A 21,040-nucleotide genomic window follows, 5' to 3' on the forward strand; every position below is an offset into this window, starting at 1 on the left:
TTTGCCTAGTTAACTCCTAACTGTCCTTCAGGCATTAGCTCAACCTTGACTTCATCAGGGAACTCTCAGATCTCCTAACTAGGTCAGATTCTCCCTTCTACAGGTTTTCATAAGACTGAATACCTCTACTTTGAAACACTTATCATAGCCCCTGTTTTCCATTTGTTTTCATGATCATTTCATTAATATTTGTCTCCCCCACTACACTGTAATCTCCATGAGGGCAAGGATACCCTCTGTTTTTGTTTACTATTGTATATGCAGAGTAGGTGCTCAATATTTGTTGACTGAATGGAAGGAAGGAAAGAAGCAAGGGAGAGAGGACAATATGGTCAAAAAGTATCCATCCACCCATCCATTCACTATCCTTCCAACCCCGTACCCATCCATCACCCGTTCACCCATTGAGCCAACCATCCACCCATCCATCTATCCATCCACCTGTCGACCACCCACTCACCTATCCGTCACCCACTCACCCATCTATACATCCAACTATCCACCCACCCACTTACCGACCTAGCCATCCATCTATCCATCCACCCATCCATCTATCTATCCACCTATTCACCACCCACTCATCTATCCATCACCCACTCACCCACCCATTACCCACCCACCCATTCATGCATATATCTATGCATCATCCATGCAGTCAATGTTTATTGAGCACCTACTTTGTCCTAGAACCTATGTCAGCCTCTGGGATAGATCCAAAGTTTCATGAGACACAGTCTGGGACCATCAAACACAGACTCTCCGCTCTGGGCAGATACACCTTTGTCATCACCCTTGTATCACTCTCTGCTCCCATGTGGCCTTTCCCCTGGCACCTCTACATCCTTCAACTCCTTCAGCAAGTCTCTCTTCTTTACAGCAGCACACGTGAAGCCCAGAGAGGTTAAGTAACTTGCCAAAGATCATGCAGTGGCTCACAGCAATCCTGGACTTGGGACCAAGGTCCCAGCCATGCTGGCGAGTTAGTCTCTACAGCTGGGGGTCATGCAGCATGGTGAGGAAAACAGGCTTTGGAGCCAGGGGTCCCTGGGTTCAATCTTGGCCCCTCTGATCCCTTCCTGGGGCCCATGGGCAAGTTGCTGCCCTCTTTGGCAACCCTTACTTGGACTGGAGGCTCACCTCTCGTACCTGGCAGAAGATGGTGAGGAGAGAAGGAAACACGGCTTGCACCCTGCTCAGCCCTGCGCCTGGCACACAGTAAGGGCAAAGGACATTGGCAGTGGCTATCATGTCATAGCAAGGGGTTACATGTGACCTTAGGAAGGGATACGTCTGCCCTCTCCTCCCAGTGTACATCAGTCACCTCTCCCTGACAGGCTGGAAGTGGCTCCTGAGTGGGTAGCTGTGAGCAAGCAGAGCCGGCATAAAGAACTTTGGGTCATGGCACAATCTGCTTCCAGTTTACTGCCTTCGCCACGATGCCCGGGGGCCTGCCCGATTCACAGAATCTGAAGTCAGGGCATTTCGTGTTCATGTTGTAAGCGCAACTGGCACCACATTACCAAGCTCGTGCTATTCTCAGTGGTATTACTGCTCCCATTTCACAGATGGGCAAACCAAGATTTAGAGACAAGGGACTTCTCAGCAAAACTAGGAATTTAGTCTGAGATGGGCTCCATGCAAAGGAAACACTCATTTTAGAAAACAAGGCATATGGGGCGCCTGGGTGGCTCAGTTGGTTAAGCAACTGCCTTCGGCTCAGGTCATGATCCTGGAGTCCCGGGATCGAGTCCCGCATCGGGCTCCCTGCTCGGCGGGGAGTCTGCTTCTCCCTCTGACCCTCCCCCTCTCATGCTCTCTGTCTCCCATTCTCTCTCTCAGATAAATAAATAAAAAATCTTTGGGAAAAAAACAAAACAAAACAAAACAAGGCATGGCCGCATTGTCATTGCTAATTGGGATTTTTAGAAAATCTTAAAACTGGGCATAACCCTGGGACCAAGCAGTTTAAATGACCAAGGTTATTATCAAATCACATGTGCAAAGATGTACTAATGATATTCATCTCTGTATTATCTATAATAGCAAGAGATTGGGCCCCAGATTACAGACTATCCACCCCATGGAATTGCTTTGCATGCATTAGGAATGACTTGTGGAGGGACATACGACGAGCTGGGAAGATGTTCATGTCTATTAAGTTACAAAAAAGCAGGTTATCCTAGCGTTTGTAGAGTACTGTTCCATATGCATATTACATTTGCATATTTATAAGGAAAAGAGCAGTTATCTGGATAATAAGTAATTTTTCTCTTTCGCTTATATTTGCCGATTTTTCTGCAATGAACATTACAACTAATGTAATTCAAATCATTTAAAATTTTAAATTATAGGCTTTATGGATTTTAATTTAAAAAAATCGCTAAAACACCCTCCACACCCCACCTCCCACCAGAAGGTGGGATGGTCAGGGGGCACCCCTGTAGGGTGGGGTTGGGGGGTCAGTCTTACCCTCTCCTGCAGACTCTCCCGATTCAGAATCCTGGCGTTCAGCGGCCCGCGGGTCCGGGTCCCACTCCAGTGGCTGAAGGCGCTGCTGCGCCAGCCGGAAGTCCTCCAGGAGCTCGGGGCTGGTGGCATTGGGAAAGGCCACCTCTTTTCCCCCGCTCCCCTCGGCATCCTTTTCCTCTTCGGCCCAGGCCCAGCGCCGCCGCTGGGGCCCCCTCCCCAGGCCCAGCTCGGCCCAGTGCACCTCTGTCCTGGAGCTGGCCATTGGGCCTAGCCTGCCCTTCACCTGGGCCACTTCATCTTCAGGAGACAGAGCTGCCACTGTGGGCACCCAGGTCACCACCAGCTTCTCTCAGTACCAGCCATCCTGCCTGCCGCCTGTGGGGGACACAATCAAGGGACAGCCTTACTCCTCCAGTCCCCTCCCAGCTTCCGAGCAGGTTACCAGCAGGAACGCTGGAATCTGACAGGCCTGGGGCAGCTCCTGACTCCAACCCGAGGAAGCTGTGTGACCTTGGGTGAGTCACACCACCTTCATTTTCTTTAGCAACACCAGGAGCCTAATTCTTCTCTCCCTCAAGACTCGTATAAATTACTTGAGATACAGGGTAAGGAGTAGGAGGCCAGCCCTGGCGAGAGTCCCTTGTGTGTTAGCGATTGTCACTGTGTCCCAGGCTCTGTGCATGAGCCCAGGAGGAAGCAGACAAACAGGCAGTGACTACCAACCAAGGTGAGCACGACAGGGAAGCACGGGGCGGGGACTGGTGGGGGGCACGGCCGGCCTAAGAAGGAGGCAAGGCTTAGTCCAGGAGCTACTTCCTCTGGGAACCTTCCCTCACCCCCCTCGGGTAAGAATGCAGACTCGGGGGGGGGGGGGGGCGGGTGAAAAGAACATTCCAGTCCTCCAAATAATTGAAAACAGGTACTCAAACCAACACCCATACACACGCGTTCAGAGCAGCTCTACTCGCAAAAGGCGAAAGGGGGAAACGGCCCGAACGCCGATCGACAGATGAGCGGATAAACACTGTGCGGGGTACACGCCATCGAAAGGAAAGAGACGGTTGTACAACACTATACATATACTAAATGAATGGTTCCTTTTGAAATTGTTAATTTTATGGTATGTGAATTTCACCTAAATTAAAAAAAGAGAGAGAGGGAGAGAGAGAGAGAGCATGTCCAGGCAGGGGCGCCCCAGGCACCATGGCGGCAGGAGGGGGCGACACGGCAGTGGTGTCCCCGACGGCTGGAGGGCCTGGGGGCTCTGACAGCAGAGCGTGGGCAAGGAGAGGTGGTGGCCAGAGCCAGGAGGACCTCTCGGGTCCCCTTCAGTGCATCCCACGCTCAGGACAGCACAACCAGGCTGCTGCTTAGAAGCTTCTCTCTGAAGGCTCAGGGAGAAGGAACCAGAAGAGAGAGTCTGGCTGCAGAGGGACCTTCTTCCTTCTATCCTCTCCTCCTTTCCCTCCTTCCCTTCGCTCTCTCTCATCTCCCATCGCCTTTCTTTCCCAGCCCCGTGCCATGGCCAACACTCCCCAAGCGCCCAGTCGACTGAGCAGCGGCCTGGTCCCCCATAGTCGCTCCGGGTTAGCTCATACAAAAGCTTGACTCTGCAGGTGGGAAAACTGAGACCCAGACAGCAGCAGGCTGGCGCCCGAAGCCACCCATCGGGCAGGACAAGGCTGGGGTGACAGGTCACCTCACAGCCCAGGCCCGGGCTCTACCCCCCATGCAGTGGACACAGTGGTCTATAATCTTAGGCCTCCCTGGAGGACAGACAGGTCTGTGTCCCTGCAGCCTCGTGAGCACTCGGGGCTTGGTCAGAGCCTTGATTTATACGGTTGAGAAAAGTCAGCAGGCAACTATTTCTGGATAGAAAGTTCCCCGGGGAACTTTCATCACAAGAAAGGCTACAGCCTTCTCAAGGGCTGGGGTAGGGACAGGGGAGGAATCACATTGCACGGCTTCTGGCTGCAGCCCCTGTGCCTGCAGCAGGTCTGCGGTGGAGGGGCTCATCCCCTCCCCCATACCCCGTCTTCCTCTCTCGCCCCAGAACTGCCCCCAGATCACCCTGCGGGCCTCCCCACCACCCCCACCACAGATGCCGTGCCTGCTCTGTGCCAGCCTGCGTGTTCTCCATCTGCCCTCACCCCAAACAGGGAAGCAGGTCACAGGAAAAGCCTGGCCTGGAGCAGTGACTTGGCCAAGATCACCCAGCTGGTGAGTGACAGAGCAAGATCTGAAACCATTCCTTTGGGCCAGTAATCTCCCATTTTCTGTCATAACACTCATCAGAAACATATATTTGCTCTCATGCTCTCTCGCTCTACAGGTATCTTGAGACCTTGACACAAATGCATCCTCATGCTGATGTATTAGAAAAAATACATGTATTAGGAAAAATATATCCAAAACAACTTTTTTTAAAAAGATGCAATAATAAATAAATCTTTTAAGGAGAAGCTCTAATCCTTGCTTCCCATATCCTCTGGGGGGCCTGCAGCCCTCTCGGGAATCCCTGCCAGTGGGCCTTTAGCTTGAGTGTTCTTAAGAATTCTCTAAGAATGCAGGGACACCTGGGTGGCTCAGTTGGTTAAGCCGTCTGCCTTCAGCTCAGGTCATGATCCCAGGGTCCTGGGATCGAGTCCTGCATCGCGCTCCTTGCTCAGCGAAGAGCATGCTTCTCGCTCTGCCTGCCATTCTCCCTGCTTGTGCTCGCTCTTTTTCTCTCTCTGACAAATAAGTAAATAAAATCTTTTTAAAAAAAAAGTTCTCTAAGAATGCAGATTCCTAGGTCGACCCAGAGAGAACTAGACTCTGTGGCCCTGGGATAGGGCCCAGGAATCTGCACTAAGCAAATGCCCCAGGCAAGCCCCACCCTCTGGGGTGGACTAGGCCTTCTGGGCCCTGCTGCTTGGGGAGGTATGGGAGGTGCTAAGGGCCACTGCTTTTCTCTTCCTGAAATCACTGAGGAAGGGGCTGGGGAGGCATGCGGTTTTTTGACTTTTTAAAGGGCTTTTTTCTAGCCATGCCGCAAAGCCGGCTGCCCAATCACAGGGGCCCCTGGGTGCACAAAGAGGAACATCCTGTCTCCTGGGATGACTCAGTCCTCGCTGAAACCCAGTGAGAGGCAGAGGCGGCTGCGGTCACCAGCTGGAGTTGTGCACATGCTCCCCAGGCCCTGAAGCCTGGGAGCCTCTCCTGAGCAAGGCCTCTGTCTTCTGTGCAAGCCACAGCCCTCAGGGCCACCGAGCCTGGGCCCAGCCAGCCAGTCAGCGGGTCAGTCAACAAACACACTCAGGTGCCAACCTCAGGACACGCCCTCGCTGGGCGGCCGAGAAAGAGAGGTCACTGGGTATGTAGAGACCAGGTTCCAGGTTTGGTGTTCTTGCTTCATCGTCAACGGCTGTGCTGAACCTCCCCTCACCGGAAGATGGGGGAAGCACGACCTGCTCTGGCTTCTGCAAGGAGTTACTGCCCCGTGAGCGTGGGCTGGGTGGTAGCTGAACGAACTTTGAGGTTCCTGGTTGACCATGGCTCCCGAGGGCAACAGCTTCACAACTGTTAACTCCCTCCTCTATCCTGAGGACCCACCACAGAGTCACAAAGATGTATATTGAACACCCAGTGGGTGCAAATTAACTTTAAAACACCTATGACTTTCTGCTGTGTGCCAAGCACTCTAGAAGACACAAGGAATCCTGAAATGGGCCAAAGTGTCCCAAAGTTTCAACTTGGGGGGGTCGGTAACAATATAGAGGGTTATATGAAGGAAGCATTAAGCTGGGCAAAGAGGATTTGGGGGAGAAGAATGGGGAAAGGCAAAGGGAAGAGCATAGGCAAAGGCACGGAGGTCTGAACCTTTGAACAGAACTTGACGGACAGCTACGGGCAGGGGCCCTTGAATGGCAGTCAAAGGCTGGGTTTCTCCTGAAAGGCAGTGGGGTTGGGTGAAGGCTCTAGCCATATGAACTGGGGGCTGAACCCAAAAAAGTCCTGTGAGCACTAAACTCCCCCAGGCACTGGATTGTCAGGTTCAGGGTCCCTGCCTTGAGGAACCCGACCAGGGAAGCACCGACTACTCCCTCCTCCTTTTGTATGGCTCCTCTCTCCCCACCATTGGCCCTGTCCCCGGCTCTCTCAAGGGACTACGAGCCCCTTCTGGTCTCTTTCTCCGGTTCCCGAGTGGGTCTGCCCCCCCGCCCCTAGGGCTTCTCTGCCCCCCTCAGCTGCTCCAAAATGAGGACCCTTGTCTTTATGGCTCCATCTCTCAGGTTGTCCTATGCCAACTACAGCCATGGAGCCTGGCTTCGTCTCCCCAGGCCTTCTGAAGCCCCTTCCAGTCCAGCCAGGGCTGTGCAGGGGGCCCCCCTCCCCACTCCCGCCTCGACCCTGACATCTCCCAGATGAGAAAACGGAGTCGTAGAGAGGTGGCTGGCTCTCACAAGACCTGGTGGACAGGAAGTGCGGCCCGGGGATTCAAACCCAGGGACCATGACTCTGAAACCAAGTCCATCAGACTTATGGGAAGGACGTGAGGAAGGGGAAGGAAGACTCCCCATAGCAAGTGTCTGGGCCCCTCCAAAAAGGCTGAGCTCAGAGCCCCAAACTCGGCCGCCCTCCCTGAGCAGCTGGCTGGGCACAGACCTAACTGTGCTCAAGGGGTTCCTGCCAAAAACTAGTCCTTTGAGGAGGCCCCAGCCACTCCCCCCTCCGGATGTGCTCCCTCCTGCCCCCAGCTGTCTCCCAACATCAGAGGCCGAGGAGAAAGAGGGCAGGTGCCCTGGCTGCTGCGGGCTCTAGTCCTGCTGGCCTGAAGAGCTCCCCTCAGGGCCCTTACATGTGGCAGAGGGGGCCGCTCTTTAGTGGGGACCCCCCCCCGCTGCCTCCTGGCCTGCCCCTCATCCGAGCATCATCTCGATGCAGTCTGAGGACCAACTCTCTGTGTGCTGAGGAGGACGCCGCAGGCCCAGAGAGGGACCAGCGCGTGCCCAGCTTCATAGAGATCAGAATCAGAGCTTGGACTGGCATCCAGTGCCCGGAAGCTCGACGAAATCCCCCGAAAAATCCACCCATGGCCCTGGGGGGCCAGACTCCCTAAGAGAAGTAGGAACAGCTGCTGAAGTTGGAACTTCCTGGCTGGGGGGCTCCAGGTGCCCTGACCGTCCCGGAGAGTCTGACAGGCCAGCCCAGAGGGACAGCGGCCTCCCCTGCCCGCCTCGCTCCCTTACCTCTCTTGGGCTCCAGCACCAGCCCGCCGGCCCAGGCTCAGGGTACCTGCCTGTGAGGTCTTTGTTCCAAACCTGGGCAGCCCCCTGCCTCCATGGCGCCCTGGCCCGCCTCCAGGCCGCTCTGCCGGCCCCGAGCTCTTGCTCACACACAAGCATCGCTCCCCACCTCTCCCCGCCCCTGCTGCGGCTGAGGCCGCCTCGCCTGGGCAGGAAGCGCCCAGCCTGATTTCCTACAAGTGTGTGTCAGAAGGAGGGGGTTTGTCTGCGAGCAGCCTGAGAGTCAGCAGGAGGAGCTTAACCCCTTGCAGGCCCTCTGTGGGTCTGGCTGCGCAGGGAAGGACTCGCAGGGACTCCCAAACGTCAAGGATCGGGACCATCTGGGCCGAAGTACTGATTGAGGAGACTGAAGTCCAGGGAAGGTCAGAGGCTTGGCCAAAGTCACACAGCATGCTGAGCCTGGAAGGAGGCCTCCAGCAGCTTCGACCTTCTAGGAGCTTTTTTCTGCAGACTCTACCCTCTAAGGCATGGCCTGGGCTGAGGCCCCCTCCCTCACCAGGCCTGGGTACCCATCTGCACAATGGGAGCTCAGACCGGATGCTTCCAGCTCTTTCTATCCTGTCTGCCATCGTGAAACCCAACGTCTTAGGGAGGCTGCAGCAATCCCTGCCATCCCACCCACTATCCTCACCCCAAGCTGGTCCTGTAGCTCCTGGGGGATTTTGTAGGCACCACCAGAGCTGGGGGTGAATGCCTGAGGAGCTGAATTTCTCCTGTTGTCCCCAGGACTTATCAGAGGGCAAGCTAGCTTTTCCCAAGCTTCCCTCATCCCATTCATTCATTGGACAGGTACTTGCTGACTACTCTGCTGGGTGCTTGTCAAGGTGTTGGGAACATGGCAAGGTACAAGATAGGCCGAGTCCTTCCTCCACTCTCAACAGAACACAGGACAATAAAACAAACGTGGAGAGAGGTAGGGACAAGACCCACAAGGGTGGGATGGAGTGGTGATCCATATCCCAGGCTGCTTTTTGTGATCCTGACGCCTGAGGCTCACCCAGACCAACAGTCTCTGGGCATTAGCAACTTTAAAGTATCCCAGGTGACTGGGATGTGTGGCCCAGGTCGAGAATCTGTGGGTCAGAGAGTAGCAGGTTGGGGAGGAGGGTTTGGGGATGGCTAGGAAGGTCTCTGCGGGAAGGTGACATTCGAACAAGGGACAGAAGGAAGAGAGGGGCAGGAGCAAGCCCCAGCAAGAGCTGGCAGCAGTCTTCTGGAAGGGCAAGTGCAAAGGGCAAGGTGGGAACCTACTGGGCCTTCCCTGAGAACAGCAAGGCTGTGTACCCAGAGCAGAGTGAGCCAAAGGGAAGAGGCAGGAGCAGGGGTGGAGGGGCAGGCTCAGGGTCTGGGTCCCCTTCTCCCCCCCATGTATGCAACTCCTCACATTGGCCCTGTGGGGGATCCAGGGGATCTGATTCAGGAAACAAAAAGAAAAAGGAAAAACTCTGGCCTCTGTATTGTCCAAAAAGCCCTCCAGGCAATTCTGACGAGCAGCCAGGTTTGGGAACCAGCAGTGTAGGAGAGGAAAATGGATCCTGAGTCAGTGTAGACCTGGGTCCCAATCCCAGCCCCACCTCTTGCTAGCTCTGTGGCCTTGGAGGCTTCACGGCTCTAAGGCTGTTTCTTCATCTGTAACACAGGGTAAGAAGGGTAGCCATCCCACAGGGCTGCTGCCTGATTCCATGAGGTCACACCTGCACCATGCAGAGCTGGGGGCCCGGAACATGCATGAGCGAGTGAACAGTTTTCCTCAAGGTCAGCTTGTGAGTATCTGTCAAAGCCAGGGCTGGAACCAGGTGCCCTCATCAAATAGTCAACTCATCCCCCCCCCGCCACCTCCCTGCCTTCTACCCACATCTGGGTGGCGAGGCTCTACCCACAGCCCCCAGCCCAACGTGGAGCAGAGCCAAACCCTGAGGAGGCCCTTCCCTGCCAGCTCTGGTGACCATGTGGGCCATTGTGCAAGGGGCGGGCTCCCCTGACGGGCCTGTCACTCACTCACCCTCCCTCCCTGGTCATTAACCCAGGCAGCACCACCATCAACCCGTCAACGCCAGGTGGCTGCCACTGCCAGGCACGCCCCACGGCCCCTGGATCACCCCAAACCCATCTTAGGGGCAGCCACCTCACACCAAGGAAGACAGCCTCCCAAGCATCTCCTTGCCCCCTGCCCCCCAAGCCTTACCAACCCTACTTAACCAAAGCAAGGCGTCCCAAAGTGACCATAGGACATGGCCGCCCTCCAAACCCACCCCTCCATAGTTTGGCCCATCTCTTGCCCAGGTGTGCAAGCCACAAGCGACCGTCATTCTGGACCTTTCCCTCTCCCTTACACCCCACAACAATCCATCACCAACTCCTCAATCTCACCAGAACCTGCCCCAGCTCTGCATCCACGCATGGCTCCTGCAACAGCCTCTCCTGAGAATCTCTGAGGTCCCTCCAGTCCATTCCTCACACTGCCCCACAAGGATGGTTCCAAAACAGAAGCGTGCAAACATGGTCCACCTGGGCTTAACACCCTCTGATCCTGCCCACTGCTCTGAGAAGGACGGTGAAGAAGGCACTGCTCCAGCTTCTCCCCCACTCTCCACACTCCTCAGGGTGCTCCCTGCTGTTCCTAGGACAAATGCATGGTGCTCCTCTCATTACCCAACCCCACTTCTCCTTGGGAACTTCCAGGTGACCTGTAGATCTCACCCCAAGGGCCCTCCTCGGGGATCGTTTGGGAATTAGACCTTGGGTCTTTCTGGCAATTGGGAGCTCTAAAGCGTTCACCATTATACTCCCAGTGCCCAGCAACAGCGCTTGCCACACCGTAGAAGCACAGTAAATACATGCTGGATCATCTACTGATGCTAGCCAGTCACCCAAGCCTGGCTGGGTGACAGGCAGGCTCGTGTGACGTCCCCATTTTACAGGTGGGTAAACAGAGGCCCTGAGAGCCCGAGAGACTTGCCTGCGGTCACAAAGCTGGGGAGTGCCACTGGAGACTGAAGCATACAAAGATCCGCCTCTTAACAACAATGCTCACACCATGGCGGCCTGCAGAGATAATTAATACCTGTGCATGATAAAATTGGGAGTGGAGCTTATTACCAACTAATTGCAAGTCACTAAGCCAATGTTCTACCTCGATAATGAAGCTCCGGTTCCACACAGAGCCTTTTAGGGGCTTTTCTAAACTGCTTGCTTGTCCTTGCACCAGATGCTTTAAGAATAGCCTTGGGAAGTGGGCAGGACAGGAGTGTGATCGCGTTTACAGGTAAGGAAACTGAGGCCCAGAGATGCGGAAGGGATTAGTTCCCGGTCACCCGACAAAATGAAGACAAACAACAACAAAACCCAGGTTTGAGTACTTTTACCAGAAACACGCCCACATCCTGCTGCATTCGCAAACCCTGCCTTTCTGACCGCAGAGGCCCTGTGAGCCTCCGGCCACTCGTTCTCTCTTGCCCCTGGGTCCTGACGCTCCTGCATGGTAACAGCATCCTCACCCTCTCTCCCTCTGCCCACCACTCAGCCATCCCCTCCGGCCTCCCTCCACATTCCCTCTTGAGCCCCACCTAAGTGCCCGGCATGCTAACCAGAATGGAAGGTAGGTCAGCCTTTCTTCAAGCCTTCTGGTGCAGCCCAGCACATGGCCCGGGACCGAGGATGGGCACTGCTTTTTGGCATGATGTGCCCTGAACACAACATCCTGGGGCCCAGGGGTCCAAGGGACCCGTGAGGCTACCCAGCCATCAGGGGAGAGACTAGCAGCTCCCTTCCTTGGGAAAAGAAATGAAAACCCTCTCTAAGGTCACCCACTCCTTCTGGCCCATGTTGCTGATTTTACCCTGTAGTTAAAATCCACAGGGAATCTGGGGGCAGGGGGGCAGGTGAGGATTGCAGAGCCGGCCAAGAACTGGGGAAGTGGAGACCCAAGTTATAGCCTGAGTGATAATGAACACGTGCCTTCCCCGCTCTTAGCTTGGGAACCTTGGGGCTTAATGAGATGATCTCTGAGGTTATCAGAAATGACCTTCTAGCACTAAATCTCCTGGGTTCTTGGATTCCACTTGCCAACACAGGTAGAAATGCCAGGGTGATGGGAGGCTACAGGGTACAGGGGTTTATGGAACGTGTGCTTCGTGGGCAGAGACCTCCAGGTTCTCTTTGAAAGCTGTGTGGCCTTGGGCAAGCAACTTAACCTCTCTGAACCCAGATTTTTTTTTCCCATAAAATGAGGGGTAATACTGACTTCACAGAATCATTGGGATGATAAATGAGACTACGTACCTGAAGTCCTGGCCCATGGCCCAGCTGGCTCACAGCTCATGAATAAATGACTTTGGCCAGATCTGTGAAACACCCATATGGCCTTCTCCCTGAAGGACCGAATTTAATTTTCCTGGCTCTGGAGCCTCCCTAATATCAGTCACAGCCCTTGCTCTGGGTCTTGCACAGAAAAAGGGATGGCTAGTTCTCCCAAGTGGAGAGAAATGCTGCCATTTCCCTGTGACCCTCTTCCCTGTGGCCTCCAAATGATTCCAGGGGTCACCAATCCAGATTGACATCGTGTCTGCAGCCTGAATAGGGAAGGAGGGGAGGAGGCAGGCCTTCCTCAGCCAACCAAAACATGGGTCACGAGGAGAATCTGGCCAAATGGAGGAAAACACACACATGCACACACACTTGCACACAGACACCCACACTCTTAAATTCATGCTCCATGAAAAGAGTCCAATGACAAAAAAAATGCCTATGTACCAGGAATGCACTGCTAACATTAAAGTAAATTTTATTGTGCACCTATTACGTAAGGCCTTTCCATGGATTCGGATGTCATTATTTAATCCCTGTGCCAATCCAAGGATGCAGGATTTAGTATCCCCATTTCACAGGAGAGGAAGCTGGCTTTGAACCAAGCTGTCTGAATCCAGACAATACGGTCTTCATCATTTGCGACTGAACCTTGCAGTACGTGAAAAGATTGAAAGCAATCTCAGTGTCCAGTAACAGGGGATCATGGAAATAAATCATGATAGTTCCACTCAAAGGCATTTATTTATTCATGCAGCTATTGTTAGTCTTACTGTGGCAGAAGATGCCGTCATGTAAAAAAGTGTGATATGCTGAGTGAATAAGCCAGTTATAAAATATCTCTAGCCAGTTTGAACCCCTTCAAGAAGAAATGAAACAGTAAAATAGGGAGGAAGAGAAGGAACTGAGGGAGGAAGGGAGAAGGGAGGCGAGAGATGCTCCCAAATGTTTACAGTAATTAGTAGCAAGCAGTACAATTATAGCAAGTTTACTTTTTTGTTACAGTGTATTTTCTAAAAATAACAGTTGCTCTACAAAAAAGAGTAAAACGAATATCTACTATTCTTTTTTTTAAGATCCTGATTTTTTAAAAAGATTTTATTTATTTATTTGAGGAGCGGTGAGAGCACATGAGCAGGGGGAAGGGCAGAGGGAATCTCAAGCAGAATCTCAAGCAGACTCCTAACTGAGCTTGGAGCCCGACATGAGGCTCAATCTCACCACCCTGAGATCATGACCTGAGCTGAAATTATGAGTCAGCAGCTTAACTAACTGAGCCACCCAGGAGCCCCAAGTATTTACTATTCTTAAAAAAACAACAACAAGCAAAATAAACAAAAGCCCCCACTGCACACCTGTGTAGTGCTTCATTCTGACGAGACCTTGGGCATGCCCCGCCTCAGTTTCCCTGCCTGTGCAAGTCAGGAAGAGTGGGTAGGCCCTTTGAGGCCGTTTGGAGCGTTGACCCTCTGTGACATTCTGTAATTCCTTTCCCACGCTTTCTCTCTTCCTCTTTCCAAACTCTGATACTATGTGCTCTTTTCTGCACATACAGCCATTATGCAACATGTGGGAACATACGAAAAATCACAAAAGGGAAAGGAAGTGATCTTAGCCTTAGCCACGCTTCACATTTTGGGGTACAGCATGTGTTGTCTGCTTGGATCCTCATAATCAGGCATTTAACAGATGAGGAAAGGCCCAGAGAGGTTATACAACTTGCCCAGAGTCACACAGCACATTACCGGCAGAGTTGGACCTGCACCCACAAGTAAAGCATTATCCTCCAAATGAATCCTTGACCTAGGGGGGCTGAGTGCAGCCTCCTGGCCCCTGAGGCCCTTCCTGGTCCTTGGTCCTTGGCTGTGGACTCCAGACTCTGAGAAGACTGCCTCTCCCCCAGAACAGGGAATGCTGGGAAGCGTCCAGGGGCTGGTGGGGGGACCAGGCCTGGGAGCCAGGGGTCGCTCTTGACAACCGAACTGGCATTTGGCCGGCACTTGGCCGGCACTTGGCCAGGAGTCGGGATTGGAATGAAGGAGAGACCCAGGAATTAAAAATGTAAGGGGTTGAGGCAGAAAGGCCTGGGTCCCGATCTGGTAGCTCGTCTAAACCCCTCTGATAGCCTCATCACCAGAGGGTAACACTTTCCTCAGGGGTGTGCCTGTAAAGTAAGGGGACAATGTGCCCACACCGTGCACTTGCGCGCATGCGCGCACACAGGAGGTACTCAGAAAACACAGGAGGGGCGCTGTGAGCCTCCTCCTGGCTCCCAGGTCATCCTGTGCCTCTTCCCAGCCGCTCCGCCCCTGGCTCAGCCTCCCCTCCCTTGGGCACAAGCTGCTGGATAAATCTTCCCAGAGCATCATTCTGGTCAAGGCTTTCCCTGCTTAAAGAACACTGATGGCTGTTGTCACTTTCAGGTTCAAGGCCGGACACTTTAGCCCGGAATTCAGGCTCACACTGACCTGCTCCCAAGTCGGACAGCAGCTGCACTGCACAACTCACATGACGGACTAGGAGCCTCCTCTCACAAGGGTTTCCTTCCCCAAATCCCACACTTCGGGGGAGCTACCGTGGGGTGTGGGCCTTCTGGCCTGGCACCCCTGGGGCCTCCTGCACTGTCAGAAACCCTCCACCTCCTGCTGCCATGCACAGCAATGCTGGCCTTCCAGCCCACAACACCCTTCACATGCAGCGCTCTTAAAAAAAAAAAAAAAAAGGAAAGGAAAGGAAATGCCCGACTTGTGACTTGATTTGCTGACTTCCATAGTGTAAATACCCGTCTGATGGCCAGTTTCAAGCTACCAATGTGATATTCACTAGCACAGCCCTGGAAAGAGATGCACACAATCAGCTCTCACAAGATGACGCACCCCAAAGTAAGGACCAACTAACCCCCATGAAAAGCTGTGTGGCCTCAGGTGAGTGACTTAAACTCTCTGAACCTCGGGCTTCTCTGTAAAATGAGGACAATAACAGCACCCACTTCGTGGCAACAATGTGAACACTAAGTGCTAGGACCTAGGAGATCAAGGACAGTGTACGGAACACCTGCTATGTGCAGGGCTCTGTACTGGGCACCCGGAAGGTGACTGGTGACAAAAACTCCTGCCCTCCCAGACCTCAGTCACTGCAGTAAAACCCTGGGCGCCGTGGCTAGAATACAGCAAGCAACAACCAATAACTGGTGTCAGTGTTATTGAAACTTCCTTTCTCTGGGCCTGAGATTCCTCCTCTCCAAACTTGGAATGTGGGCTGAATGAAACTTTCTATGATTCCACGTCACTTCAGCCTTAAAGCCGCACTCGAGTGGGTGTTACCACGCCCATTTTACGGAGGGGAAAACTGAGGAGTTCAGAACGCACGCTGGGCTGGGGATTCAAACCAAGGTCTTCTAACTCCCGAACCCAGATCTGTCCCACCTCCCAGGACTGAGGAAACATAAAAAGGACCCGCATTTGCCTGGTGATTCAGCTGGATGCTTTAAAAAGACTTTCTTCCCCCCCTCCTGGGGGTAAATTGAAATGTCCTTGGCAGGCACCAGTTTCCAAAATACGCTCTCAGCATGACAGCGCCAGTGCCCGGGAGCATCCCCAGCCTCCCTGCTAACCCCAACCATGGTGCCTCTCTGGCAGGATGTGCGGGCTGGTGGGAGCTGATGAAATCCCCTCGCAAGAAGGCTCACATCACATGTTTCAAATGCAAACCACTGGACTTTGGGAGGCGAAGTCCCCACGTGGGAACTTTCTCCCTCCTGCAGAAGAACTGAGACCGCCTGTGAGAATAAACTCAAAAAGCACCCAAAACACCATGGGGTCCATCCTCCTAAGCCAGACTTAGGCCCCCTCAAACAGAGGGGCAGAGATTCTGTTTTCTTGACAAAACAAAACCAACAGCCAAAAATTAAAACCCACCAACTCCAAAGGTGGTGCCTGGAAAATTCTCTTGGGAAGTCCCTGTAGTGTCTAACCTCAGTCCTTCATGCTTTGGTTTCCACAATTTCTTCTCCTTCTGTTCTAGAGGACAGAAACAATGTCTCTTTTCTCTGCAACCTGTCTCAGCAACTCTTCGCCGCTCCACAATAGCCCGGGTTTTTTATCAACAACCTTCCTTTCCAACTTTATCACTGATAAGTAGAAGCTTTTGAAACGTAGGTAATGATCCTCTCCAACCGGTCACGGCTTTCAACAAAAGCCGGCGAAAGAAACAGGAAGAGTCTCGTCCAAGATCGCCCAGCGCCCGCACCAGCCCCATCACACTGGGGAGAGGCCGACTCTGCGCCTGCCTTGCTGTGCGCTTCGGGCAAGACGCGCCCCTTCTCTGGGCCTCGGTCTCCCCATCTGTGTACCAAGAAAGGCTGGCCTGATTTCTCAGTCCATTCCAGTTCCTACCACTGTCGGAGCTGCCCACCCTCACTGCTGGCCCTTGCTCTACCTCCGTCCCCTTGCCAAAAAGAGGAAAAGAAACTTGCGGTAGGCGTACGGGGAGGCTGTGCGGCTCCGAGTTGTCAGGCTACGCGGGTTGTTGCCGGGTGAACGAAACTCGCACAAATCCCAGGACAGAGAAGTCCCACCTCCCCGGTAACCACAGCTACCCGGGCCACACCTCCAACCCAAACACAGCCCGAGGCCCCGCCAAGGACCACCCCCGGATTCCCTCGGGACTCCTCCCCGCCCAGAGACCAGCCCCAGCTGGAGAGAGAGAGAGGGAGAGAAAAAGCCAACGCCCCCATTGTGCGGAGGTGGAGACTGAGGCCGAAGGTGGAGACTGCGGAACCCCGCAGCCGGCGGGGTTAGGACTGGACACTAATCGCCGGTCCAGGGCTCCCTCCCATTCCGGGAGTGGCGGGTCTCCTTCCCGTGCGCGTGGGGTTTCCACGTGGCAGAGGCCGAAAGCAGCGCAGTCCCTGTGGATCGGAGCCCGCCGGCGCTGTCCACTCTCCTCCCCATTCCCCAGACCCAGAAACTGAGACCCAGCGAGGGGCCGGCACCCGCCCGGGACCCACCGCGAGCCCCTCCCCCCGCCTCACCTGCTGGCTGTCGCCGCGCGCCGGTGGTTTCCTGGAGTTGAGCGGCAAACAAAGGCCTCCAATCCCGGCGCGGGGCGGGGCGGTGACTTTTTGCTTAATCCCCGAGGCGGGCCTGAGACGGGCGGGGAGGGCCCCGGGAGGCGGGGCCTCGGGAAGCTCCACCAATCACAGAGAGGCGGTCGCGGGCGGCCCGCCCCCAGGGACTCGGACTCGGCCCCCGCGCTGAGAAGCTCACATCTGGGAGGTTCGTGTTCCTCCTGGAACCCGCCCTGGTGCATAAAGGAGTCTGAGGCCCAGAGCTAGGACATGTGTGCAAGGTCGCATGGAGCCACAGTGAGGAAGAAACCACAAACGTTCGTCGCTGAAACGGACTGCTCCGCAACAGTAATAAGAATCTTAATAATAAACTTTTCTTGAGTTCCTATGGGTCAAGAACTGTTGTAAGCTCTTCCTATGCTCTGTCCTCTCCTGTGAGGTAGGTAGGTGTGGGCGCTACCCTCCAAGTCTGTTCGAGTCCAAACCCCCATTAGCAAGCGGGAAAACCCAGGTCTCCAGAGGGACAAGAACTTGCCCGGAGTGCCGCGGGCAGTGCAGGACAGAAGATCCGTTGTCCGCTGAGAGCTCACCCTGAAGGAAGGCGGTGTAAAGTGTCAACCTGACCTCGGCTCCCGCCCCAGTTCTGCCACTGAACTTCGGGTAAATGGGATCCCTAAGGCCAGCCTCACAGAGCTGCTGAGGGGAGGGGTAAAATAAACACAGAGCCAAGCCCAGAAGAAAGAAATCAATGGCACTCACTTCAAGAGCTCCTCCACCAACCCTATTTCACAAGGGGGTTGATAGGCCCCAAGACAGGAAGACTTTTCCCCCAGGGACCCGCGCCCCGTTGTGTTGCAGCCAGTTCTCTGTCCTCCCCACAGAATGCTCTTCTGCTTCCCCAGGGGGCCCGAGGCTCCTACAGGCACCCGGTAATAATCACAGGGGCACTTCTGTGCACTGGAAGTGTCATCTGTACCAGCAGCAAACATTTTAGCAAATCCTTATAATACCTACAAGCTAGACGAATACTGTGCTCTCCATTTCAAAAATGGTGAAACTGAGGCTCAGAGAAGTTAAGTGACTTGCCCCAGATCACACAGCCAGGAAATAGTAGAGGTGGAATTTGATTGCAGATGTCAGACTCTGAAGCGTGGCCCCTTTGAGCGGGGTCTTGTTCTCTATGCTTGTACTCCTCACATTGGGCTCTTCTATCCCTCACCCTGTTTTCTCCTAAGCAGAGCGAGCTCCAGGTAATCTGAAGGCCAACTCAGCCCTTGCTTGGGCAGGCCCTGGCTCAGGCCAAAAACACATGCTCTTCCTGCCTTCTTGTCTAGCAACAGACCCTGAGATTCTCTAGCAATACCGTCCCCACACCGCCCCCTGCCCTAATTCTGGCATCATGAATAAAGACGTGAGGGCCACAGGTATGTGTGGCCAGGGTGGACCTCTGACCCCTCCCTCCTCCATTATTCAAAGTTGCCTTAACCCATGGTATGGGGTCCCTTCAGAAGACAGCAGGACACAAGCTTGTCCTTGGCTTTATGATGTGGACTTCAAGCAGCCATGGGTCCAAATTTGGCCTCTACTACCCACTAGCTATGCAACTTTGGGCAAGAAACTTGACCTTTCTCAGCCCACTGGCAAAGGAATATTTTTAAAGTTTGTTTAAAATTCCACTGGGAGGGGGACCCTAACGCCCAATGGGCCACAGCCCAGAGTAGGGCCCAAGAATTCTAGAAACGACAGCTCCAGAAACTCATTCTTGCCCTGCTTTTTCAGAGTTCAAACCTGGAGCAGTGGGCAGCAGCTGCTGGGAGCTTTCTTGTCTCCTGGAGTTGGACCCTGTGGAGAGTTCGCTGGTTCAAGGCACGGATGGTCGCGAGGTCACAACCTGCCCAGAGTTCATAGAGTGGGTCAGCGGCTGGGCTGAAATTCACTGTGGGCTGGTGATAGACGAAAACCTCTCAGTTCAGAACAAGATGCACGAGGACTTGAGACTGCAAAAGGTGTGGCATTTCTAAGGCCAGAGGGCCCTTGGTTCACCGTCACCATCATCCCGACTCTGAGCCTGACTCTGAGCCTGGTGTGGGGGGCCCATGCCCAGCATCCCAACCTCCATCAGAGGCACGTAGTTGTGGCCCCACTCCATTTGTTTCCTGGGGTGGTTGTAACAGATTATCCCCAGTTCATGGCTTCAAACAGCACTCATTTGTTCTCTTACAAAGAGAGGTCGAAGTCCAAAGTCAGTCTGTCCTCATGGTGTCAGGAGGGCGGGTTCCTTCTGCAGGCTCTGAGGGGAGAATCTCTTTCCCTGACTTTTTCAGCATCTAGTAGCTGCCTGTATTCCTGGTCTGGTAGGTCCCTCCCTCCATCTTCAGAGCACATCCCAACCTCTACTTCCTTACCCGCAACACCAACACTTCCCTCCTCCCATCAAGTCTCCCTCTGTCTCCCTCTTACAAGGACCCTTGGGATTACATGGGGCCCGCCCACAAAATCCAGCTCAAACTCCCCATCTAAATGCCTTAATCCCATAGGCCAAGTCCCTTCGCCACAAAAGGGAACATCCACACATCGCAGGAACCTGGATACCTTTGAGGTCATTATTCAGTTTACCACAGCCATTTTCCCTGATGGGGAATTTGGGCCTAGAAAGGTGAGATCACTGGCCCCTGACCATGAAGGATTTGGCATCTGATGCCAGGAGATCTGGGGCCTGACAGCCAGGTGGGAGTTATTCCCTGCAGGGGTATTAGGACTGGGAAGGGGCATACAGAGTTCCTGCAGGAGAGGCTGGGGTTTCAGAGATAATGGCTGCTTCAGAGGTCAAGTGGAATCCCGGGCCCTGGCCTCAGGTCGTCTCCTTGGGCTGGGGAGAGGGCAGGGGCAGCTAAAAGCAAGATCTGGTGCAGGTCTGTGGAATCAGCTGCCCTAACCCACCTCTGGCTGACCTCTGAACACAGGGCTGCACAAAGCAGGACTTTTCAGAGTCTTCTTGTCCCAGAGAAACCCTGGGGTTGAAGGAAATGGGCCTGGGGGCTGTGCAGAAGACCATTTTTTGCCCCCCTCCCTTCTCTGCAACCCCCCCCCTCCGCCCATGTGTTTTTGCCTCTAACACCCCTGCCCTTGGCTCCTGGAACAGCTTGGCCTACACAGGTGAAGAATGGGAATGTGATTGGGAATTTACTGCTTCTCTCCCCCTTCTCCTCCCCAGGCCTTATCCAAAGACTGACAGCACGAAAGCCCTGTCCCCTTGCCCTGAGTGGGGATGACTCTGGGCTCAATTAGACTCCAGAGCCCCTTGTGGGATCAGGTTGCAGCCACCCTCCAGGGACTTCCCCTGAAATCCCCCCCTGCTTGGCTTCCTCCCTTTCCCTATCCGGATTTCTCCACTCCCTACGGGTCTAACTAAAGCGTTGCCTTCATGAATCACCTGCATACGGTGACTCATCACAGAGTCCGATTCTGGGATCCCCCCCGAGGCAGGCCACCTCCCTGTGTCTGAAAACCTCCCTGCACATTGTGCATTCGGTCCCACGACACACCTGTGTGTTTTAATTTAAAAGTATTTTCTGTGAATGACCTTCAAGTAAGGCGCTCCAAGATGTGGGTGTGGCTCGGGTGCCCCCACATACCTGCTGTGTGTCCCACACGGAGCCATGGGGGGCAGGGGGAGAGGCCGGTGGTGTGTGTTGTTCTGTTCTAACCCCCCTCCTCAGGTGGAGCAATCAAAACCCCAGCCACAAAGGCAGGCCACACAGCACGCTGGACCCTAACCTTGTTCAGGTTTCTTTATTGAAAAATTAAAGACATAAGCTCTGTATATAAATACACTGACATCACTCGTCCCCTGCAAGGCCTCTGGGTTAGGCTGGGCACGGGGTGGGAAGCTGGGGTCTTGGGGTCCCCA

At 54.1% G+C, this 21,040-nt stretch overlaps 1 protein-coding gene across 1 annotated transcript in view; it reads right to left on the reverse strand.

Moving 5' to 3' along the window:
• AKNA (AT-hook transcription factor) overlaps positions 1-7,841 on the reverse strand; it is a 43,423-nt gene extending 35,582 nt beyond the window's left edge. The window contains exons 1-2 of the mRNA XM_021691175.1: positions 7,701-7,841; positions 2,470-2,844 (exon numbers count right to left, since the gene is read on the reverse strand). Of these exons, the coding sequence (XP_021546850.1) occupies positions 2,470-2,731 (262 nt within the window). The 5' untranslated portion in view covers positions 2,732-2,844; positions 7,701-7,841. The remainder of the gene's footprint in view (positions 1-2,469; positions 2,845-7,700) is intronic.
• Between the last annotated feature and the right edge of the window lie 13,199 nt (positions 7,842-21,040).

Source organism: Neomonachus schauinslandi, chromosome 13 (assembly GCF_002201575.2).
Source record: "Neomonachus schauinslandi chromosome 13, ASM220157v2, whole genome shotgun sequence".
Lineage (NCBI taxonomy): Eukaryota > Metazoa > Chordata > Mammalia > Carnivora > Phocidae > Neomonachus > Neomonachus schauinslandi.